Source organism: Musca autumnalis, unplaced genomic scaffold (genome assembly GCF_047663935.1).
Source record: "Musca autumnalis isolate F117 unplaced genomic scaffold, ASM4766393v1 scaffold_4, whole genome shotgun sequence".
NCBI lineage: Eukaryota > Metazoa > Arthropoda > Insecta > Diptera > Muscidae > Musca > Musca autumnalis.
In genome coordinates, this window is record NW_027411977.1 from 100,073,072 (window position 1) to 100,099,904 (window position 26,833).

The window sequence follows — 26,833 nt, forward strand, 5'->3', positions numbered from 1 at the left end:
CCGTTAGTTATTCACCTTTACTCCAGGGGGAGGTTCCGGAGAAAGTCTTCAATGCCATCTTTATGCATTTACTACAGTCTTATTGGCACAATAGCAGTTCAACAACCGATTTTTCATGATGCAGTCCATCCTAAGCAGAAGCAACAATCCTGATGCAGGTTACAATAGAAGTTCAACAATCCGTAATTTCTGATGCTTCATCGGGACGCTTTCAGCATCAGAGGGGGAGACTGAAGCAATCCATATTTCAATAAATACACTTTAATGCCCTCTACATTTCAATAGTAACAATTTTCATAGCTTTGTACCAATTTCCCATTGTGATTGATTCATTGTATTTTAAAGTTAACTGACAGAATGCAACTATGTAAATAATTTATTCTATTACTATTGTAATCCAACCCATTAATTACTACTTTCGATATACCATTTTATGCAACTGTAAACTATTAACGCCCTACTATTTCTTCTCACGATTGGTACTTAAGCTAGAACAAAATTCAATAAAATCGCTCAGTTTGTGATCTACATTCTAACGCGTTACATAACCATCAGATAAGATCACAAGGGGTGATCTCCATTCTAACACGTTATGGTAACTATCAGATAAGATCACAATGAGACAATTTGTCTGTCCGGCAGTATACATCAATCGTCGCTTGTTTTTTTTATATACAATCAGACACCAGAGGTTGTTATAAGCTACAATATTTTCTCTACTACCTTCGATAGGACTTGCGGTTTCCAATCAGAATCGTGAAAACCTAAATCAACATGAATCGCTATTTATTTAAAAAGTCTCCCGCGATTTTTGGTTTATTGATTTATCTCATCTATGAACATTGAAGTTTGAGAATCCGCAAAAACTTCCCAGGTGTAAGCACCTTCCATTTAAAGTTCGTTCAAGAGCACTGTGTTCGGTAAAACAATGTGGCTAACCTTCAAAATACCGAAATGCGGGAGGTACCATTCCATGGGGGCTATATCAAAACGTCGATCTATACCTACAAATTTCTGGCGGAAATTTTTTAGACCCAAAGAAGGCTAAATACCAAATTTCCGATATTTATGTAAGCCCTCAAAATACCGAAAATCAATAGGCACGCTTATATGGGGATATAGGAAATCCTCGGACCTATACTGATAATTAACTTCTGGAATACGAGTATTTTATATCCCCATGGAAGACTTAATAAAACAAGCGAGAAAAGACTATAGTCGGACGGGGCAGACTATCTGATACTCTACTCCACTACTTTTGCATGATCTTTTGGCAGATAAGAATACATTTTTTAAACAAGGACACTTTTTCAAGAGACGTGAAATTATATTGGAAAAACAGTAGTAGTAGTAGATCCTCATACAAGTTAAGATACATGCAACATATAAATAATTGCGTGTACTTTAAATTCAATTTCAGATGGTATGTGATCAATATATTAGTGGCAATTGTGATCAATATAGGAAAATGTTGGCTCTATACCATATTGACCACATTATTAACATCATTTTTATAAAAGACCGACCACATACTTTACCATGTAATACCCTATACCAATATATGTGGGCACTATATCTCCGCGGAATTTCTTTTTTAAGATTACGACTTGTTGCAGCCGTCCGGTCATATTCGTATGCATAGCAATTTGTACATTGTCATTACTAGAAAGTCCAAGAGCTAAATTGTGTATTCTACACTAATTATATGAAGATCGGTACCATCAAATGTGTGTCTGGAACCAATATTTCGAGGTTTGGTAAAACAAACAAAATTCTCTCAACACATTCTGGTGTAGGACATGATACATAGTAAGAAATGGAATGACTTTTTTGCCAAATTCAGAACTAAGAATTTACGAATAAGTTGTTTTATCCATGTGTGACAGTCGTAATCATTATATTTTATATATCTTAATATATTTTATATACTCGAAATATTAGGATCGCTATACTTGAGGCACCAAAAGTTCATGGTATAACATTATGTTTGAGCAAAATCAAAAATTATAAAGTAATTTAAATACCCTCAGCATTACCTAGATTATTCCGATTTCCTTCAATGTAAAAGCGTGGAATTTCTCCGTCGTGGTTTCTCCACCATGATACCGACAATTTCTTTATAATGAAAGCTATATTTTGTAGCATGAAAAAAAAAACAACAACAAAACTAAGGAACCCACCTACATATGTATATATTAGGGAGCAGTTACGTTATCAAACCGCTGCACTATTACAATACGCAGAAAGTAAAATGTCAATAGTTAATTTTGTCTATATAAGCTAGTTGGCAGAAACTAAAATTTAAATATTTTTCACACAAAAATTATGACCAATTTCACGCGCTAAACACCATTCGATCATCATCCAATATTATTGATATCTTCATTGACCTAAAATCTTACCCCGTGCAAAATTTTGGTAAAATTAAACTATAACTATGACATTTTCGTGATTATAATACATACACTACGAAACTGTGAGATCCCTTTATACGTTAGGCTGTAACTCTGTCATATGACCTCCTACGTCAACATAAAAGTCATCAATGGAAAGGTCAAGAGTTCCTCTTACAAATGTCACTTACTGGACCAAAATGGGCCTTGCAAGAATAAAGATACAGGCTGTACATTAAAAATTTTTACAATTTTCACACAAACGTTTTGGTTCATTTACCCTGCTAAATATTATCTGATCATCTTCTGAGATAGCAAGCTTATTCTTTGTCATGAACTCAAACATAATTTAAAAATTCGCGTCGATTGGACTACTATTGTGGCCTACAGAGCAACTATAAAATCGGATAAAAATTTTATTTTTGGTCCATTTCACCCGCTAAATATTTCACGATCATCGCCAATTAAAATATCGATCTATTCTGATGTGAAGCCGACCTCCATACCAAATTTCGTGACGATCGGTCCATAATTGCGGCCTGGAGTTTGATTACAATTTACACACATCTCAAAATTGCTTTATCTCGTCTAGACATGAAAAATGGTATACCACATTGGGCGTCTACGACGAATATTTCGCGGTATTACATGAATTCTTAGCAAAACAAACTTATAATACCCTTCCCACATTGTGGAGTAGGGTAGACATATCAGGCTTTCGGTGGGATATTGAGGTCACGGACGGATATCAGACAGAAAGGCTTTTACCTCTAACAAAGACTAAAAACCAAATATCAACCATTTCGGTGGGTTGCTGTGGCCACAACTTTCAAAATACCGAATATCGGTATGTACCGTTCCTTCAATGGGGGCTATATTAAGGCGTGGACCTATACCAACAAATTTCTGGGAGAAAGTCTTATACCCCCAACGAAGACTAAGAACAAAATTTCAAAGATTTTTGTATGATAATGAGGCTAAAACCTCCAAAATACCGAAAATCGGTTGGTACTGTTCTATAGGGGCTATATGAAGGCGTGGACCTATACTGACAAATTTCATATGGTACGCTTAATAACACAAATTATGACCAAATACCAGATTTCAGTCATTGAGGCCACAACCTTCAAAATGCCGAAAAAAGGGAGCTACCGGCAGTTTTATGCCCCCAAAGAAGACCACATACCAAATTTCAGTCATTTCACAGCCTTCAAAACACTGAAAATCGGGAGGCAAATTCTATTGGGGCTATATGAAGGCGTGGACCTATACCGACAAATTTCATATGATACGTTTATACCCCAAATTATGACCAAATACCAAATTTCGGTGGAATATGGAGGCCACAATCTTCAAAATTCCGGAAATAGGGAGGCACCGTTCTATGGGGGGTATACTAAGGCAGGGACCGGTACACAGTTGTGGCACTTACATGGGAAGGTGTGACAAAAATACTTCTAGATGATATATCGGATTGACATTTTTAACAATTGGTCCTCGGGGGCTAAAAACTCTCTAACAAAAATATTGGAGTCCTAGGTCCAAAATTTCGCGTGGTTCCCATGTAGCGAGTCATTCTGAATTGAAGTATTTTACTGTTGTCAACATATTGTTTAACCGAATTCGCTGTAATCCGGTGCTAGGCGTTGTTATTGCATAGTAAACCTCTCCGAAAGAAACTGTCAATATTGGTCCATGATTTGCTATACCCCCATATATGGTTTCTATCTCGATTTTATGTATTTTACAGATATTTAACAAATTCTAAACGGATTAGGCTGTAATAGTTAACTCAGACTTTAGAACAGGATTTCATAAATAAATAAATGCATTGGTCCACTTTTGGCCACAGCCTCCATAAGGTTACCATATATTTTTCTGTACTTTATAAGATTTAATCTCCTTTTTTCTGCATAATTACCTGTAATAACGTATGTTTGGTTCTCAGTACAGGGAAAATTGCCACTTTTGATGTGTTGCAACATTAGGGTGTCCCAAACAAGAAAAAATATGTATTAAACTGTATACCCCCAAAACCTTTTACTTTTCAATCGCGAGTTTTTAGAGCGGCTCCAAGTTACCATGTTAAAAGAAATCACTAATAGCACAAAAACATTATATTGAACATAAATATAATAAAGGATAATAAAAACAATTTTAAAAATTCACAAAATATGAATTCAGCAGCTAAAAACATTATTTTGAACATAAATATAATAAAGGATAACAAAAATAATTTTAAAAGTTCAAAAAATATGAATTCTGCAGCAAAAAATGGAGTTAAACTTTTGGCCATAACTGCCAAAACCGCAAATTTCCGCAAAAAGTCTATACAGTTTTGAAATCAACAGGCGCTAGGCTACAATTTGGCACTAGTAGCCATTTGTTCGAATTTGTTGAAAGTGACTAAAAGTTTAAGGAAATCCATACATCTATATTAAATAAATTCATTTTTACAAATATTATAACCAAAATATTTGGCAACCCTTGCGATTTAGAAGAATTTTCATAACTAGAAAAATGAAGCTTATGCAATTTACTAAATGATTCAACTTCAGTTAATGCGTTAAAAATAGTCCTTTATTTCATAAATTCGCTTAGAATATAACTATTTTTTCTCATTTTTAAATACATTTTTTTCCTCAAAATTAGTCATGTTTGTGAGGCGTTTTCTCCTTAAGAACCGAGAAAAATAGAAAAAATAATTTGAGTTTCGAAAAATTTGGAATGTTTTGAAGCTATTTGCATTTTTAAATTTTTAAAACGACATGCATGTTTTGGTTTTTGTCGTTGGGCGCATCCACTGTGCGGTACCGACAAGTTTCTGAGGGCAAAGTTTTGTACCCTCAACGAAGACCAAATACCAAAACTTCAGGCATTTCTGAGGAATATTGAGGACACAACCTTCGAAACACCGCAAATCGGGACTGAGAATTTTACCCTGATCAAGAATATATATATTTTATAAGGTCTCCGATAAATATTTGAATGTGTTACAAATGAATGACAAATGACAAATTTAATTATACCATCCATATTATGGTGGAGGGTATAGAAAAGATACTCAATATACCCTCTATACCATGGTGGAAGTTATGACAACATTGAGAATTGAGGTTAGAATCTTTTACCACCGACTTGCATAAAAGGAAATGTAAGATGTTATAGATGTTTTTGTTATCAGCCGTTTATTTTGAATGCTCCTTATAGAATAGAAGATTTACTTTAGAGAACAAAATTTTGTATATTTTGTACAACATTTTTTACCTAATTCGACCCCTAAATATTATCCGACTGCCACCAGGAGTAGACATCCCCTCGATACGATCCGATCACGATTGCGACGAGTACCGTAATTAGAAGATTTATTCTGATTGAGTCATTGATTTTGGTATAGATAAGGTGGACCAGGGACAATGATGCACAAAATTACAAAAAATTAACGTGACCTTAATTCTTATGTTTCTCTTGATTTGCAACAAATTAAATATTAAGAAAGGATTTTTATAACATTATCTGGACGGTATTAGAAAATAATTATCTGTTTGAAAAACATTAACAATAGAATGTAAAACAAAACAATTAAATTCATATCCTTCATCATTCTCTTTTTATTTTCCTTCCCTATTTGAATGGTTTTGGAATGCAAAAAATTTGTCGCGCCCGTATGTTCCATCGTTAATTGTTTCATCAATTAGAAAATGGTTTTGTTAAACTAATTTATAACTTATATTCTCGTCAGTAGCATTGAATAGAATTGAAAGTATCAATACTGCCGCAAAACTTGTTTAAAAATTTTATTTGGTAAACTTATTTTTATTTTTATTCAATAGATTTTTTTATAAATTCAAAAATATGCATTTTTAACTAATTCAATATACAACATTCTTTCTATTTTTCCCGCCAACAATGTTATCATCGTCATATCATTGCCAACATCAACGCTTGCGGTAACAACGGCTACAGTTACAACATTTGTTTTATCGGCTCTTGTCAGCCACGAAAACAAATTGGATATGGTGCACGTTCAGAATTCAACACTGGCCGGAGGTGTTGCCGTTGGTAGTGTCTGTAATTTGTTGATTGGAGCTCATGGTGCTGTTTTAATTGGTATTATTGCTGGTGCTATATCGGTCATGGGTTATCGATTTATAACTGTAAGTACTTTATTTTATACATGTATATAAATGCACAATACATATATGTATGTACATATATCTATATACATATATGCAATTTCTGTAGGCAATTTTTGTATTTTAAGAGGCCTTTCAACCTGGACATGTACACAATTATAAACTAACATCATTGTACATTTGTATGTGAAATATTTTTTTATTAAAAGCCCAATAGAAAGTGTCTTTAAGACAACATCGATGAATCGTGCACGACATTTCCAATTCGTTCACGACTCCTTGCAGACAGCCCTTTGGGAACGTTGACGACTTTTTCACACAAGTGTCCCAGTATTCATGCACGACAACTTGGGCGACAGGGTAAGCGAAGCAGTCGTCAACGACGACTTCGAAGACAAAAAACCCGTTATTTCGTTGACGACTGCCTTGGAGACACTGTCTTGCTATTTGTCGTTGACGACCATACTAAAGACAATTTGTTTTGTTGTCGTGTGTCAAATTTTATTTTTATTACTTTATAAAAATACATAATTCTTTTATCTTACATTATTAATAATTAGTTCTTGAATATTCTCTGATCCAGCTTTTTTGAACTTATCCGCGCCTCATTTTCCCATCACAACCGATGGGGGGGTGACCTCCTTTATTTATGAATTCTGTAAAAAACATTAAGAATAAATACAATAAACGCTAATAGAATCTATAATCTTACCATATACCACTGCCGCATCATTTAAAACCGCTACAATTTACAGCATTCTCCATAACTTCAACCTACATATATGTATTAAAAGAATAACTTAATTAAGTTTCAAAGCTCCTTAATAGTATAATTGTTCTTACTTACCGTTCTTTGGTAAAAGGAAAATCTTTAATCATAGACGCGATATCAGAATTTGATGATTTTATTATCTTACGTTTATTACAAAATAAAAATTTTATATTCAAATCAATATGTGAACAATCAATTCATAGCACGCTTTTTTGAAAATTGTTGGGTTTGTTGCCACGACACATTGCAAGACATGGTCATGCACCTTGTCGTGCATGACAATTTATAATATTTCGTCAATGATTCGTCGACGAAAATGTCGTCGAAGACATAATTTTCTATTGGGAGAGTTCACTATTTCTAAACACAAACATTTGAGACAGTCTGTACTGTTCTATAAGGGCTATGAGTAGACAGCGGAATTTTATGCAACCCCTATTTTTGGCCCGATTCATGCCAAATTTTGAGACTGGGCACATTTTTGGCTTCTGATTAAATTGCAATCGAAACATATGACATATGCAAAATTATGCAAAATGCATAAATATTTGCATATGCAAAATTTATTCATTTTACATATTTTCTTATGCAACAAATATTTCATTATCGTTCTATGGGGGCTATATGAAGGCCTGAACCTAAACCGACAAATTTTAGGTGGAAAGTTTTTTACCCCCAAAGAAGACTAAATACCAAATTTCAGTCATTTCGGTGGGATATTGAGGCCACAACCGCAAATCGGGAGGTACCATTCTATTCGGGCTATAGGAAGACGTGAACCTATACCGATAAATTTCAGGTGGAAAATTTTATACCCCCAACGAAGACTTAATACCAAATTTCAGCCATTTCGGTGGGATATTGAGGCCACAACCTTTAAAATACCGAAAATCGGGAGGTACCATTCTATGGGGGCTATATGAAAACTTGGACAAATTTCAGGCGGAATGTTTTATACCCCCAACGAAGACTGAATACCAATTTTCAGTCATTTCGGTGGGATATTGAGGCTACAACTTTTAAAATAACGAATATCGGTAGATACCGTTCTATGGGGGCTATATGAAGACGTGGACCTATGCGGGCAGATTTCAGTTGTAAAGTTGCATACCACTAACAAAGACTTAATACCAAATTTCAGCTATTTCGGTGGGATATTTAGACCACAAATCCTTGAATATATTTTTGCATATGCTCATTTTATGCAAATATGTAAAAATATGTCAAAAATATGCAAACATTTCTGGGCCTAATTCGTTTTATTTTGTAATAAAACGAGTTTTTGTCTAATCAGATTTTCTCTACGATCATTCTAACCATATATGCATTTGCATAGGATTCCGCTGTCTAGCTATGAGACACCTCCAAAACATTGTCTTTAAACACTTCAACAGCATCGTCCGGCAACGAAAACGGTCGACCAAGCTTTTTATACCCTCCACCATATGGAGGGTATAATTAAATTTGTCATTCCGTTTGTAACACATCGAAATATTCGTCGGAGACCCTATAAAGTATATATATTATTGATCAGCATAAAATTCTATGTCGATTTGACCATGTCCGTCTGTCCGTCCGTCCGTCAGTCCGTCCGTCTGTCTGTCTGTTGAAATCAAGATACAGCTCGCAATTTTAAAGATAGAGAGTCAAAATTTGGTACAGAAGTTGTTATTACTTACAGGATGGTTGGTATTGAAAATGGGATATATCGGTCCACGTTTTGATATATCCCCCATAGAACGGTACCTCCCGATTTTCGGTATTTTTAAGGTTTTAGCTTCATTATTACGCCGAAATGGCTGAAATTTGGTACGTAGTCTTCTTTAGGGGTACAAAACTTTCTCCCAGAATTTTGTCGGTGTCGGTCCATACCTTCATATAGCCCCCATAGAACGGTACCTCCCGTTTTTCGGTATTTTGAACGTTTTAGCTTCATTATCCTACCAAAATGGCTGAAATTTGGTACGTAGTCTTCTTTAGGGGTACAAAACTTTCTCCCAGAATTTTGTCGGTGTCGGTCCATACCTTCATATAGCCCCCATAGAACGGTACCTCCCGTTTTTCGGTATTTTGAAGGTTTTCGCTTCATTATCACACCGAAATGGCTGAAATTTGGTACGTAGTCTTCTTTAGGGGTATAAAACTTTCCCCTAGAATTTTGTCGATATCGGTCCACACCTTCATATAGGCCCCATAGAACGGACATCCCGATTTTCGGTATTTTGAAGGTTTTAGCTTCATTATCACACCGAAATGGCTGAAATTTGGTACGTAGTCTTCTTTAGGGGTATAAAACTTTCCCCTAGAATTTTGTCGGTATCGGTCCACACCTTCATATAGGCCCCATAGAACGGTACCTCCCGATTTTCGGTATTTTGAAGGTTTTAGCTTCATTATCCTATCAAAATGGCTGAAATTTGGCATGTAGTCTTCTTTAGGGGTACAAAACTTTCTCCCAGAGTTTTGTCGGTGTCGGTCCATGTCTTCATATAGCCCCCATAGAACGGTACCTCCCGATTTTCGGTATTTTGAACGTTGTGGCCTCAATATTCCACCGAAATGGCTGAAATTTGGTATTTAGACTTCGTTGGGGGTACTCAAACTTTCCCTTTAAATTTGTCGGTATAGGTTCACGCCTTTATATAGCCCCCATGGAAAGGTACCTCCCGATTTTTCATGTTTTGAAGGTTGTGTCTTCAATATTCCACCAAAATGGCTGAAATTTGGTATTTAGTCTTCAATGTGATATAAAACTGTTCGCCAGAAATATGTCTGTACAGGTCCACGCTTTCATATTGCCCCATTTCTGACTAAAATTCGTCGGTATAGGTCTACGTTTCGATATAGCCCCCATAGAACGGTACCTCCCGATTTTCGTAATACTGAAGATTGCGACGTCAATATCCAACCGAAATGGCTGAAATTCGTTATTTCGTCTTCCAAGAGTAATAAAATATTCCAGAAGAGTATTATCAGTATAGGTCCACGTCTTCCTATATCCCCATAGAAGCGTACTTCCTGATTTTCGGTATTTTTTAAGTTTTAGCCACATTCTCTTACCGAAATATAGGAAATTTGGTATTTAGTCTTCTTTGAGTCTAATAACTTTCCGTCAGAAATTTGTCGGTATAGATCGACGTTTTGAAATAGCCCCCATAGAATGGTGCCTCACATTGTTTTACCGAAATTGCTGAAATTTAGTATTAAGTCTTCTTCATACACGAAAGGAAACAAATTATTCCATTTTACATCAATACAACTTGTGGTGGAGGGTATAACAAGTTCGGCCCGGCCGAACTTAACGCCGTTCTTACTTGTTTTTCTTAATGTGCGGGACTAAAACTAAGTCATTAGGTGCCATGCTAGGGCTATACGGTAGGTGACCTATGCGTTTTGGCCGATCAAAGAGATTCGTTATATTACAAGCGAGTTTCAGAAACAAAAGACTGTTATTCACCCCGTAGTTTAATGTGAACGATCTAGCTAATTATTTAAGCTTTATTTTAGCCTTTATAACAACTCTTCTAATTTGCAAGGGTTACCAAAAATTTTCAAAATTGAAAATATTTAATATAGATGTATGGATTTCCTTAAAGTTTAGTTATTTTTGGAATATTTTAATATAATGTTTTTGTGCCATTTGCGATTTCTATTATCATTGTAGCTTGAACCCACCCTGAAAACTCGTGAAAGAAAAAGAACAAATTTTGGGGGTATTCACTTTAATAAATCATTTTTTTCTTTTTTGGAACGACCTACTGTTGGATCACGCCCCGCAGTGAGAACCAATAAATAATTATTACAGGTAATTCTAAAGAAAAAGGTGATTAAATCTTTTAAATACCGAAAAATGGATGGTAGCCCTATATGAAGGATGTGGTCAAAAGTAGATCGACATCACATTTCTTTATAAAGAAATGTTCTGAATATGGACTATAACACTGCTCAACAAAATTGAAAAAGTTGAATGTTTCAGACGAAGTTGCAGTTGTTTCTAGATGAAATCGGCGAGTAATTTTCAAATCCGGTCCCGGTTTTTCTCCATCAGCTCTTGTTTTTGAGATATAGCTCAAAATCGGTTTTTACGAGTTTAACCCAGACTTTCGTTATTTTCGGATACAAACAAATATTTTTTTGTGGGTTTCTCGACATTAATATATTAAGGAGATGTTGTACGCTTGATACAAATCGTTTTTGAAATAGTTATGGTGAGTATATATCAAAAAAATATAGAAAATATACGACTGACCTTGTAAAAATTGCTTATTTTGAGTACTTTAAGCTGTATTTACGTCATCGGGGGAAGTCATAGGATCTTCATATGGCAATGCGGATATGCTTAGGGTGTCTACTATATAGTCCAGTATTCAAATTTATAATATAAAGTTCATAGCGCCCATGATTCGGCCATAACCTAAAAATCATCATGAAGACTGCTATTGAAAAGTAAATGGCTTATGTGGTAATTATATCACTTGTAAATTATTTCCCTTTAGCACTCTTCATGGCGTTTTTAGGTTATGGCCGTATCATGGGCGCTATGAACTTTATATTATAAATTTGAATACTGGACTATATAGTAGACACCCTAAGCATATCCGGAGTACCATATGAAGATCCTATGACTTCCCCCGATGACGTAATTACAGCTTAAAGTACTCAAAATATGCAATTTTTACAAGGTCCGTCATATATTTTCTATATTTTTTAGATATATACTCACCATAACTATTTCAAAATCGATTTGTATCGAGCGTACAACATCTCCTTAATATATTAATGTCGAAAAACCCACAAAAAATATTTGTTTGTATCCGAAAATAACGAAAGTCTGGGCTAAACTCGTAAAAACCGATTTTGAGCTATATCTCAAAAACAAGATCTGATGGAGTAAAACCGGGACCGGATTTGAAAATTACTCGCCGATTTCATCTAGAAACAACTGCAACTTCGGTTGAAACAAAAGTCCTGTTGACCAGTGTAATCGGTCCACTCATTCCGGTAATTCCACACTAAATTCGGAAAAGTGAAGTTAAAGATCCTTTTGAATTTTTTTAAGTAGGATGTCCTAGGGCGAGTCCACACTTTCTGAGATAATGACCTTAAAGCTCTAAGAAACCCTGACGGCACCAACTAAAATGATAACTCTCTCAGATTTGTCCAAATATGGGCTATATGGGTCCACTTGGGTACCTCCCACACAACATTCTGAAAAAAAGTGAAGTTAAAGAGCTCCTCTCGGATATTTTTATACCTTCCACTAGAATATGGAGGAATAATTAAATTTGTCATTCCGTTTTTAACACATCTAAATATTCATCGATATACACGGTGTGCCTTAACCAAATTCAAATGGAAGGTGCTTACACCTGGGAAGTTTTTGCAGATTCTGAAACGACAATGCTCATAGATGAGAAATATCAAGAAACAAAAAAATCGCCGGAGTGATTTTCAAATAAATCGCGATTTAAGTTCACATTTTTACGGGTTCTTGGGGTTTTCACGATTTTGCTTGCAAACCGCGAGTCCTATGTAAATAGGCCTAAAGAAAATGTTGTCGCTGTGAAAATTCTCCACAAGAGCGACCTTTATGATATTTTCGTAGGTTTTACCGTTTTTGAGATATAGAATTTCAAATTGAGACAATGCACTAACTGTATCGCCTCCTTATAAAACAATATCATGCTCAGTGCGCCTTAACTAACTTTTGATGAAACAGCAATGTTCATAGATAAGAAAAATAAAAAAAACAGAAAAAATCGCCGGAGGGATTTTTAAATAAATCGCGATCAAAATTCACAATTTTATGGTTTTTTTAGGTTTTCACGATTTTGCTTGAGAACGGTAAGTCCTATCGAAATGCGTCTAAAAAAATGTTGTAGCTATGAAAATTCTCTAGGATTTAGGATTTTTTAGTAGGATTTACCATTTTTGAGATATAGAGGTTCAGTTCAAATTTTTAGGTTTTTATCTCAATTCTTCAAGATTTTGCTTGGAAACCGCAAGTCATATCAAAATGGGACTAAAGAAAATGTTAAAGCTGTGAAAATTCTCTTCAAGAGTGAATGATTTATTTTTTCCTAGGTTGTACTATTTTCAAGATGTAAAAGTTTAATTTGGGAAATTGCAGTAATGACATTGTTTTATAACTTCTATATCTCAAAAACGGTAAAACCTACGAAAATATCATTAAGGCCAAGCTTGTGGAGAATTTTTACAGCTACAGCATTTTCCTTCGGCCCATTTACATAGGACTCTCAGTTTCCAAGCAAAATCGTGAAAACCTAAAGAACCCCTAAAAATGTGAACTTAAATCGCGATTTATTTGAAAATCCCTCCGGCGATTTTTTTGTTTCTTGATATTTCTCATCTATGAGCATTGTAGTTTCAGAATCTGCAAAAACTTCCCAGGTGTAAGCACCTTTCATTTAAAATTAGTTAAGGCGCACCGTGTATAAATTATAAATATCTTGTCTTGTCTGTCAGTCCGTCTGTTGAAATCAAGATACAGCTCGCAATTTTAATGATAGAGCTTTGTAATTTGGTATAGAAGTTTCTATTACTCCTAGGATGTTTGGAATTGCAAATGGGCTATATCGGCCCTCGTTTTGAAATGGCTGAAATTTGGAACTTAGTCTTCGTTGGGGATACAAAACCAACCCCAGAAATTTGTGGGTATTCGCCCACGCCTGCATTTCTGAATGAAATTCGTCGGTATAGGCCCACGTTTCGATATAGTCCCCATAGAACGGTACCTCCCTATTTTCGTAATTCTGAAAGTTGTGACGTCAATATCCCATCGAAAAATTTATATTTGTTATTTAGTGTTTCACGGGGTTATAAAATATTCCAGAAGAGAATTATCCCCCATAGAAGCGTACCTCTTGATTTGCGGTATTTTAAAGGTTTTACCGAAATATCGGAAATTTGGTATTTAGTCTTTTTGAGTATAAAAACAGGGAGTTTCTGCTTGGTTCAAACTTTGAACATCCTAAATTTTTACCATTTGATCCAAAAATGTTTGTAAATCCGAATTTATGGTCAAATCGATGAAGATTGTATAGCAGTTTATTTTTGTGGTTAAAAACGGATCCTATGAAAAAATTGTAAAAATTGGATTGATTTTTCGGTATAGCTCCCTTATGTCAATTTTAAGCATTTTGAAATCTTATCCGATTTTCCAATTTTTTTAGGATTCGTGTTTCAGCCACAACAATGAACTGGTAAACAATTTTCATCGATTGGCGAACAGTTTCTTTTGGGTTCTTTATATGGTAAAAACCAAATTTCCATTGCAATTCCATTTAAAAAAAAAAAATAAAAAAAATTGCGAGCACACCTACGAATTTTGGTATAGATGTTAAGGAAAAAATTCTAGTTTCAAATATTTTCCCGTTCACAAAATTGGTCGGTGCGCGCAAATATTATTGCGGAAAAACTATTTTAAAATTCCTTTTTGTTGTATTCAGAAAATGTATGCATATTTCATTAACAGCATTTGACATCCATCCGTAGATGCACCATAATTTATAAAATTTGTGTTTATTTCCGCGGAAAATCAAAAAAAAATTAAAAAAAAAAATTGGGAGCAAATCTACCTTATACTACCTTAGAGTTCGTATAAACTTCTAAAAAATAAAATAAATTAATCTAGAAAACGCGTAAAAAAATATGAAACCAAAATTATAAACGATGGCTTTATAGATTGCATATTATAGCAACAACAACAAAATATTATTCGAAGTATATTTTTTTGGTTCGATTAGAAAAATTAAATAAGTATATCGTCTGCTCCGTCGGAAAAGGTCGTAAGTCCCTCTCAAGAAATTTTTCAGGAGGAAGAAAAAACATTCCAGCGCTTTCTGTATTAAAGATTTTATTATGGTGGTAAAGGCAGTATTCTTCGTTTATTTATTCCGCTTCAATACCTGTACTTTGTTTGATAAAATTCCGTCGCGTTTGGAAGATAATTGGATGTCTTTGGACTTACGACCTTTTCCTTGTACAGTTTTGTATTTTTGTAGGGACTTACGACCTTTTCCTACAATTTACGGACGTTTTTAAAATAAAATATTTATACTTTTCAAAACAATGTGGAAAGGGTATTATAAGTTTGTTTTGTCCAATATTCGTGTAACATCGCGAAGTATTCGTCGTAGACCCCCTACCTTTGCTATTTTTTCATATCTTGACGAGATAAAGCGATCTAGCTATGTGTGTCCGTCCAGCCATTAACAATTGTAATAAAACTCCAGGCCTCAATTTTGGACCGATCGTCACGAAATTTTGTGGAGAGGTCGGGTTCCGACCAGAAGTGACCCCATTAGATGTTGGTTATGATCGAAAGGTGTGAAATGGACCAAACCCACAATTTTTACCCGACTTTGTAGCTGTCCTGTAGATCGCGGTAATATTCCGATCGGAGCGAAATTTTAAGAATGATTTGAGTTTAAGACAAATTATTAGCGGGTTTAATGGACCAAAACTTTTGTGTGAAATCTTATATATAAAAGACAATGTGTGTATTGTTGTATGTTCCGCATAGACTCAAAAACGGCTGAACCAATTTTTTGAAAATTTCAGAGAATGTACAAGGAACAGCCGAGGTAAAAATAGGCTTTATATTTTTTGAATTTCGGAGGGGCGGGGGCAGGCCCTATTAAAAAAAAACGCTTTTTTGCAAAATTTTTGAAAGTATCGGTCAGAAAATTAATTTGTTGAATATCCGACCCTAACAGCGTGTTTTTGTAAAAAGTTTTTGCCCATTCGTTCGTCGATTTCATGAACGAAGACACAATTTGGTTTTCATGGCGGTTGACGTTTGTATTCGTGTGACAAACAAATGAAAGCTTTTTATTTTCGTAATTTTTTTGGTTTTCGTAACAAAATCAGACGAACGAATACGTCAAAAATAAACTAATGGAAAAGACCCATCGTTTTGAATGAAAATTAAATAATTTGAGTAATAAATGGCACAAAACACGCGAAAACTGGAAGGGAATGCAATTTTATTTATTTCCATAGAAGCACACGCGTATATGTACATCCGTTTCTTCATATTATCACAATTATTTTTGGACAAATTTGATTAAATTTTTTTCTTATTTCTTGTTTTTCATCTGCCTATCGGGGTTGTCATCAAGTAACACATTTTACCTGCAGATGCATATGCAAAATTCACAAAATAAGTATCATGGAGACCCTGAAATATAAAAGCTTTTATTGAAATAGACGAAAGCTTTCAGATAAAAACGAATGGTTCGTAAAATTTTACAAGAACCAAATTTTGAACGTATACGTTTTAGTACGAACGGTTCGTGTGACAGGCAAGCATTTTTACAAAAACTTACTTATTCCATGTAATTTTCAGATTATGCACAGGGATGTCTCTTGGTTGAAGTAGGCTATATATTTTGTTGAATTTCGGAGGAGAGGGTTATACCAGTGCCTTATTTTTTAAATGCGCTATATATAAAACTTACGAACTATTCCGTTTCCCCAATCCTGGGTACATATTTTAGCAAGACCCCACTTTCTTAAATATTCTACAAATCGGTGGAAATACCAGATGTTATGCATAACGAAGCTTTGGTCTTATTGGAAAGCAAGTGTTTAGATTAGAAGGCAACACATAGCTATAGTTTCATCAGGTATATAAGATACATTATAAGAAGGTGGACATAGTCGGCGTGCCTCAAGTCATCAGTTATTTGGCGGTATGTTAAAATTGCATATCGACACCAACATTTACAGCTCGCAATTTTTAAGATAGATCTTCGTGCTTTGGTATAGAAGTTCCTATTACGTCTAGGATGTGTGGTAATGAAAAGGGTGTATATCGGTCCACGTTTTGTATAGGTCCACGCCTTCATATAGCCCCCATAATACGGTGCCTCCCGAATTTCGGTATTTTGAAGGTTAGCCACATTGTTTTACCGAAATTGCTGAAATTTGGTATTTAGTATACTTCATAAACCAAAGGAAACTAATTGAAGTAAAATTCAATACAACTCATGGTGGAAGGTATAACAAGTTCGGCCTGGCCGAATTTAACGACGTTCTTACTTGTTATTGATAGTCACTTGCATATCCCAACTAATTTGCGAAGCAAAAAAATATAATTGACATAAGAAAAGCTAACATAAACTGTTTCAAGGGCCAGCAACGTGGACCGGTTCGGCTAATATTTAATATAAAGCATGGCACGTAATTCCGTTAATGTACGTGGTTTCTTAGCTACATTGTAATCCCAAATAGTGTCCTTTTTGCCTCGCAAGTATTTCTGCCCCAACTCCCTGCATCTTTTGTTTTTGTCTGCAAACCATGTAGAATCTTCAGCATGTAATGTCCTCCTGCGTTTAGGAAGTTTATCATCAGAGCTTTCAGATTCACTGTGAAAACCATAGGGAACTAGACCCATGACACCATCGTCTAATTCCATTCCAAATTCATACTGCTCTTTGTTAGCAAAAACCATGATGTCTTCTTAGCTTAATAACATTTCAATAAATTATTATTTTAGAATCATTTAATAATATAAACATTACACTTACCCGTCCGTTAGAAGGTATTACTTTATTGAATTCGGAATACAAACTAATCTCGTTATATGAATAAATTTCCCTAGAGAAACCACAATTTACCAGTTGATAAAGTTAAGTAAGATATACGACAGTAAAAATGTTGATTTTTTTACAAATTTTTCAATATATGAGGTATTTGAACACATACAGCATCCCAATTTGTATCAATGAAAAGGCCAGAAGTCCACCTTTCATAATCAGTTCGCTTGTAGGGGAGAATAGATTCCAAATGTAAATTTTCGTTGCAATATAGAAATTATCACATTTTTTTCAAAAGTTTGGTCCACAGGCTCCGCCTAATATCATCCGATTATCATCCAAAGGTGTAGGCTAGTTCTTTATATTGTACCCCAACCATGGACGACGTTAAACATTATATCTGAACTACATTAGCTGTAGTATTCTTTTAAAGTATACATTTTCCTGTGGACTTACGACATTTTCGTACTCAAATTTGTACGTTTTGTGGACTTACGACCTTTTCCGGCAGGGGCAAAACATATAGAAAAACGCGACATACTACCATTTTCTTTGTATCATACGACGTGTTTTGACTTGTACTATCATCCTTGTAACAAAAACGCGATTTCCAAAAAAAGTGGACTTACGACCTTTTCCGACGGAGCAGACGATATAATTAAAAAAACTTAAGTAACAGTGTTTTATTTATAAATGCACTTAAAAGTAGAAAATAATTTTTCATGATGAAATCTCTCAAATAAAACGCTTGCATTTGATTTAAAAATTGTGACAATATTGAAAGGCAAATGTTTTATTTGAGACATTCCATCATGAAAAATTATTTTCTACTTTTAAGTGCATTTATAAATAAAACACTGTTACTTAATTTTTTTTTAATTATATACTCATTTTCTAGTTTTTAGTGCATTTAAAAATAGAACACTGAAATTTATTAATTTTATAATTATTTTTAATTTTTTTGTAAATACATTTTTAAGATTTTCAATTTTATTTGTATATAGTACTTGAGATTATAAACGATATTTAATGATGGTGCCCATATAGCGGTACCACCCGATTTAAGTTGTTTTGAGGATTTTGTCTTCATTTTTAGTCCGAATTGGTAGTAACTTGGCATTTCGAGTTCCCAGTTGCACAGAAACTTCCCCACCAAAATTGTGTACATGGGTCAGATTTTGAACAAAAAATATTTTTTGACCGTTTGTGTGCTTGTGTGTGTGGATGTGTGTCGTAGTGAACAGGTTAGACTGAATGTGGAAAAGGCAAGTTAAGAAGGGGAAGTTCGGAGAAGGTTGTTTGGAAGTTCGGAGGGGGGTGGAAGTTCCTAACATCCACCTTCATAACACCATCCCTTCGAACAACCTCCACCGATCTTCCGAACAACCTCATCCAAACTTCCGAAAAATCTCCTCCGGACAACCTCAACCGAACTTTCAAACAAACTCCTCGGAACTTCCGAATAACATTCAATTTAACTCCGAACAACTTCCACCGAACCTCCGAAAAACCACCGCCGAACAACCTCCTCCGAACTTTCCGCTCTCAACATGTTCTTTCCATTTTCAACGGAACCCCATAACCAATTTAGGCCGAAAATGTAGATACAAACTTTAAAATGCCTGAAATTGGGTGGTACCATTTATAGGGGAATATCAAAACCTGGACCTATGTCCACAATTTTTGGTGGAGACATTGGAAAATCGAAATCAAAGTTACAGCCATTTCGGCCCAAAAATTAAGACAAAAACACTTGAAATCGGGTGGAGCCGTAATATGGGGGCTATACCAACACCTGGACCTATGTCACAATTTTTGGTGGAGAAATTTCTGTACCAAAGGGATCTCCAAATGTCAAGTTACACGCCATTCGGTATAAAAATGAAGATAAAATCCTTAAAACACTTGAAATCGGGCGGTACCGCTATATGGGGGCTATACCAAAACCTGGACCTATGTTCATAATTTTTAATGGGTACGTTTCTGTACCATTGGAAACCCTAGTTGTCAAACAAAAAAAAAAAAAACAAGTAAAAAGTCGTTAAGTTCGGCCGGGCCGAACTTTTTATACCCTCCACCATAAAATAGTCTTAATTAAAATGGAATAATTAGGGTCCTTTCACAATTTTAAGAGGAACAACTTTTCGACAATGGATAGACGCCACTGCCTCCAACTATTGCTTAAATTGCACTGTGAACACAAATGTTGTGGCAGATAATTCCTTTTGGAGATGAAAGCCATTGATGTGTGTATATTAAAAACCCCGAAGGTTAGATGCGCCGTGAGTCGAACTTCCGCCTTATGGAGAGATGAAGTTTTTGCAAGGGACCCTGTAAGCCATCATGAATTAGCATTATATCTTTGTTTGTTGTTTTTGTAGAGCACTTAAGCAACAGTGAACAAAGATATAACGCTAATTCCTGATGGCCCACAGGGTCTCTAACAAAAATTTCATCACGCCATAACGCGGAAGTTCGGGGTTCATAATATACTCACCAAGGCCTTTCTTCTAGAGTTGTGCCAAAGGAACTATATGGAACTATCTAGTTCACTTCGCAGTTCCAATGGCCACCATTTTTTCTTTGAACAAACTGCGTATACTTACTATCACACGTTATATTTCATAATGTTACTCATACGCATTGGAACTAGTACGAGGAACTAGGAACTAGATTACCCAACTCTACTTTCTTCCCCTAGAGGAATTTTCCGTGCCCCAGACTTTCACCTCCATTTCGTTGCACAGTGTTATCTAATCTAATATAAAAAAATGTGTTCAGCTAGGTGAAAGGTATCACCTACGGGGCTATATCAAAGATTCAACCTATCTTTAAATGTTTTGGCGGAAAAGTTTTATAGCTGCAGAGTACTTCAAGAGTCAAATTGAGGGTAGTTTCATCAAAACAATGTAGGCCCTCAAAAATGAACCCATGTTGACGAATTTTAGTGAAGAAATTTCGTGACCACTGAAAATTCCCGAAAAACGGGAGGTACAGTTATATGGGGGGATATACCAAAACATGGACCTATATTGACGATTATTTTTGAATAGACAAAATTGTAGCTAAAATTCTCAAAATACCGATCATTACAGCTAGTTCGGTTAAAAATTGCAGCTAAAATTCTCAAAATACCGAAAATCGGGAGGTACCGATGTAAGGGGGCTACTCCAAAACATGGACCTATGTTGACGATGTTTCGTGGAGATATTTCATGACCACTGAGAACCTCAAATGTCAAATTACAGCTAGTTCGGTTGAAAATTGTAACTAAAATGCTCAAAATACTGATAATCTGGAGGTACGGTTATTAGGGGGCCATACCAAAACATGGACCTATGTTGACGATGTTTCGTGGAGATGTTTCATGACCACTGAGAACCTCAAATGTCAAATTGCAGATAGTTTGGTTAAAAATTGTGGCTAAAATTCTCAAAATACCGAAAATCGGGAGGTACCGTTATATGGGGACTATACCAAAACATGGACCTATGCCCATATCCTTTCGGATATAAGTTTCTTGATAACTACGAACCCTAAGTGCCAAATTATAGCTAATTCGGTCTGCAAATGTGGCGAAGAACGTCAAAATACCTCAAATCCGGAGGTACCATTATATGGGGGCTATACCAAAGAGTGGACCGATATAGCCCATCTTCGAACTTGACCTGCCTATGGAAAAAAGACTCTCGGGTGCAAAATTTCAGCACGGACAGACGGACATGGCTAGATCGTCTTAGAATTTTATCCTGATCAAGAATATATATACTTTATAGGGTCGCAAATGATTAGTTCGATGTGTTACAAACGGAATGACAAACTTAATATACCCTCCATACTATGGTGGAGGGTATAAAAACAGTCAATACGGGCTTAAAATGACGATAAAATACCTTAAATCGAGTGGTACCGCTGGATGGACCCATATTGGTTTTGGTTTCATATTCATGTATTGTCATCCAAATCTGAAAAGTGTACAAAGTTTTAGTTCGATTGGTCAAGTACAACTGTGTGAAAAATGAGTTACCAGATTTGAAAAGCAAATTAGATAAAAAACAAGTAAGAAAAGTCTATAGTCGGACGGAGCCGACCATGGGATACCCTATACCACTATCCTTGGACAATCGCTCTCCACGGAACTTCTTTTCAATGATTGTGAAAATTTAATTATCAAATACACATCAGAGATGTAATGTATAATACTTATGACCAAAACCAAAAAGTTATCTAGGATGACAAAGACATTTTTGTAGCAGGAAAGGAAAATTTAGTTCACACAAACTAAAATGTAATGAAACACACTTATGTAGTACTACTACTTCCGTTGTTTAGCCGCTACGTTATTGAAATTTTTACCAATTTCACACAAAAGTTTCAGTCCATTTAACCCGCTAAGTATTATCTGATCTTCACGTTGGTTTGTACGATTCTTCTTCATCATAAACTCAAACTTTATTTAAAATCTTGCGGGTTATTATTTTGACCTACAGAGCCGCTACAAAATTGGTTAAAATTTAGTTTTTGGTCTATTTCATTCCCTGAACATTTCACGATCATTAGCAAAAACTAATTCTGGCCCGAACCCAACCTCCTTAAAAAATTCGTTACAATCGGTCCATAATTGCGGCCTTAAGCTTGTTTACAATTTGTTATGAATTTTGGCATACCAAATAAGGGGTCTAGGACGAATATTTCGTGGTGTTACATAAACTTTTGGAGAGACAATATGTAGCATGGGATAAAAATGTGGTTCTCTACACAGAACCCATTATATATTAGGCAGTAGGCCCGTTATCTAGCAAACACTTTATTGCAAATTGTATCAGGGGAAAGGTCAGTCGTTTTTTTCCCATATGTAGGCTACTTTGCCGATATATGTCCTCAAGGAATTAAAATATCGACCAAAAATAAAATTTTTATATTTTTCATACAAAAGTAATGGTCCATTTCACTCGCTAAAGAATATCAGATCATCATTCAAAATTGTAGGCATCTTTTTTCGACCTATACTCTTACCCGGTGCAAAATTTCGTGACAATTGATGTATAATTGCGACTTCTAGCGAGTTTATTATTACACTACAAACAAATAACGGAATATATTAGGCTGTAACTCTGTTATCTGATCATGCACACCAATATAATTGGCACCAATTGAAAGGTCAAGAGATCCACTTTCAAGTATATCTCACTTGTCCGGAATGTCACTTCCAGGAATTAAGATATAAGCTGTATATTAAAAATTTTCACAAATTTCACACAAAAGTTTTGGTCCATTTAACCCTCTAAATATTATCCGATCGCCATCTCAAATTGCAAGCTTCTCCTTTGTGATATACTCTTACCTTATTTAAAATTACGCGTTGATCGGACTATTATTGAGACCTACAGAGCCGCTAGAAAATTGGATAAATATTATGTTTTTGGTCCATTCCACCCGCTAAATATTTCACGATCATCACCAATAAGAATAGGGATCTATTCTGATCTGAACCTGATCTCCATACAAAATTTCGTGACGATCGGTCCATAATTGCGGCCTGGAGCGTGTTTACAATTTATAATGGACAGACGGACGGACGGACGGACGGAGGGACGGACGGACACACATCTCAAAATCGCTTTATCTCGTCGAGATATGAAGATTGGTATACCACATTGGGGGTCTCCGACGAATATTTCGCGGTGTTACATGAATTTTTACCAAAACAAACTTATAATACCCTTTTCCACATTGTGGTATAGGGTATAAAAACTGTAAAACCGTGTAAAAATGGACCAATATTGGTTTTGATTTCATATACATGTATTGTCATCCATATCTGAAAAGTGTGCAAAGTTTTAGTTCGCTTGGTCAATTACAACTGTGTTAAAAATGAGTTACCAGTTTTGAAAAGCATGTAAAATTTAACACTGTAAATCACTGTAAAAATGGACCAATATTTGTTTTGATTTCATATTCATGTGTTGTCATCCAAATTTGAAAAGTTTCCAAAGTTTTAGTTCGATTGGTCAACTGGAACTGTGTGAAAAATGAGTTACCAGATTTGAAAAGCAAAATACCGGAAATCGGGTGGTACCGTTATATGGGGGCTATAGGAAAAAATTGACCCATATTGATTTTGGTTTCATATTCACGTATTGTCATCTAAATCTGTAAAGTGTGCAAAGTTTTACTTCGATTGGTCAACTGCAACCGTTTTAAAAATCAGTTACCAGATTTGAAAAGGGGGTTAAGTTAGACACCGTAAAAACACTGTAAGAATGGACCAATATTGGTTTTGATTTCATATTCATGTATTGTCATCCAAATCTAAAATAAGTGCAAATTTTAAGTTCGATTGGTCAACTGCAACTGTGTGAAAAATTAGTTACCAGATTTGAAAAGCAAATTAGATAAAACAGTGTAAAACAGTGTAAAATGGACCAATATTGGTTTTGATTTCATATTCGTGTATTGTCATCCAAATCTGAAAAGTGTGCAAAGTTTTAGTTCGATTGGTCAACTGCAACCGTGTTAAAAATGAGTTACCAGATTTGAACTAAACACACACTAAAGCAAGTTAAACAAAACACTGTAAAAATATATTTGGGAGTTCTCCAAATTACAATCATTCAAAAAATATGCAAATTAAAATGCCTGTTATTCGCGAATTAGTAAAAGTCAGTTGATGCGCAGCCGATTTTGGATACAGCGAATCAATTTCTTTCAATATCTATGCATATTTCGATGCTTCACTCAGCGGCCATTGTGTGCCGTCAATTGCATCACAAGATGCAAAAAACCTTAAGGTGGGTAAAAATCGCGCAATTTGCATACGATTTTGATGCGCATCAAAAATACGTCAATATACATACACCTATTTCATATAGATTCTTTAAGAACCGCGGATGTGCCTCCACATTTTATTTTGCGTAAAATATCTATATTACTCGCGCCTCTCTGTAATTTATGCTACACGTTTTCGCAAATATTATAATCGTCTATAAAGGATTCCATTTATGTAAAACATTTTAGTGAAAATCGCGGTTTAGTACGCGGATTTGTCAAAATATATTTTTGCTGATTTTCCTATTTCCAAGGTATATATATCCGCGGTTTTAGTGGATGGATTCGATCGCGGAGGGGCTCTTTATATCCGTCTCGTAAAAAAAAAACTACATTCAAGCGGGGTTCAAAGGAAATTGAATTACGCTTGTAAATTTTAAACGAAAAAAAGGTTTTTTAAAAAAATTCACGCATCAAATGTTGGCCTTTAGACTTCAATTACTAGGATACTGTAAGGAGCACACTCATGAGATATACATTAAACGACGTAAAATCACGAGTTCAATAAACCTATTATGAGCTTGGAACATTAGCTTGTTGTGCGTCTGGATTATTAAAAAATTCAAAAAACCCCGAAATTCCGGCTTCAAAATGTCAGCATCAATTTTAGGTGGATGCAGTGGATATATCGAAACATCATACACTAGTACAATGTTGCCCATGGAGCATTCTGTCATTCTTCCTTTGGGCATAGGTCTAAAAAATGTATGGTTAAGCCAGAAATCGGAAAGAAACATAAAAATCTTGTTGGCATGGCATTTTCTATGTATATTGATGCCAACACAGCTTCCACAAAAATTAATTTTAATGGTCGACATTATGGGATCCCTCCTTAAACACTTCATTTTAAAGAATTTCAGTCATACTATATAATATATGTTAACAGTTCGCGAATTCTCAATGGGTGAAACTCGGATTCATCGTTTGTAAAACATTTTTAGTTTTTACAATATACATCTTTGTGTTTATTTCAGCTTGAGTCCATATTTTGTTGTAATTCAATTGTTTGAATAACAACAAAATATTTTAAAGTGGATATGAAATTGATTAGTTGCGGGCGAAGGTTTTACAATATATTCACCAAAGACTTCCATCTCCAAAAGAAAGTTTCCACCGCCCAAAAACGCTGTTGCACAGTATTAACTATTCTTGTCCAGACAAGAGTTGAAAAGTAACATAATTGCATAAGACAAAATGTTCCCAATATAATATTTTTTATATTACTACAATCCACAATTTTATTATTTGCACACGAGACACGTTCCCACAACTTATTGCAGTTATTATAGTATAAGAATAAGTAAAATTGCTTACCCAACAGAAAATTCTGAATAAAAGTTTATTTTTCAACAATTTCTAATCTCTACCATTTTTCCATTTCTCTCTCTCTCTCTCTTTCTTCCACTTTATCATGGCAATATTCTAGCCATTTTTAACAGCAAAATTACGATTGCACGACACCTGTGGCGTACATAATCTCCATGGTATGCCGGCCGTAATCTCTGCCATTGCCTCGGTCATTTATGCTACAATGGTAACTAGAGAAGAATATAAATCCGATTTCGGTGATATCTTTCCGGCAATGTTAAATGAAACAGAAATAGCAGACAACAACATAACCGACAGCGATGCAACAATCCATATTATGGGGGTAAGTACAAATGAAAAAAAAAAACGAATTTACAAAGAAACACTTAAATACCATAAAATTTTATAATCGTATGTATACATATATGTATGTACGAAGATAACTTAAACACAACAAAAAAATTATATTTTCCTTTTATTTTAAAATTCACTTTGTAGCGAAAATAGTTTTAAACTATTATAATGGACTTTTGTGGTTTGAATATCTTTCACAGAAATCAAAATGAAAAGATGACAGGCCTTAGAGAAATTTATAAAATGTTTCATTGCTACTTATACTCGTAATATTATTATTGGCAATGACCACAAATATATTTGTGGAAAATCTATAATACATCAACATGGGACATCATTTATTTGAAAATGTCAACAAACAGATAAATGCAGGAGGTACAGAATTGATACGAATGGACCAACGAGTGGATCAATATTGGAATGTACAAAATAGCTCAATTTTGAACTCACCTTCTAAAATTGCGCTTTTTTAAGCCATCA

At 34.9% G+C, this 26,833-nt stretch overlaps 1 protein-coding gene across 1 annotated transcript in view; it reads left to right on the forward strand.

The window, feature by feature from the left end:
• Positions 1 to 26,833, forward strand: part of Rh50 (Rhesus blood group-associated glycoprotein Rh50) — a 194,821-nt gene that overhangs the window by 158,057 nt on the left and 9,931 nt on the right. Inside the window, exons 5-6 of the mRNA XM_073979854.1 lie at positions 6,360 to 6,550; positions 26,118 to 26,342. Of these exons, the coding sequence (XP_073835955.1) occupies positions 6,360 to 6,550; positions 26,118 to 26,342 (416 nt within the window). The remainder of the gene's footprint in view (positions 1 to 6,359; positions 6,551 to 26,117; positions 26,343 to 26,833) is intronic.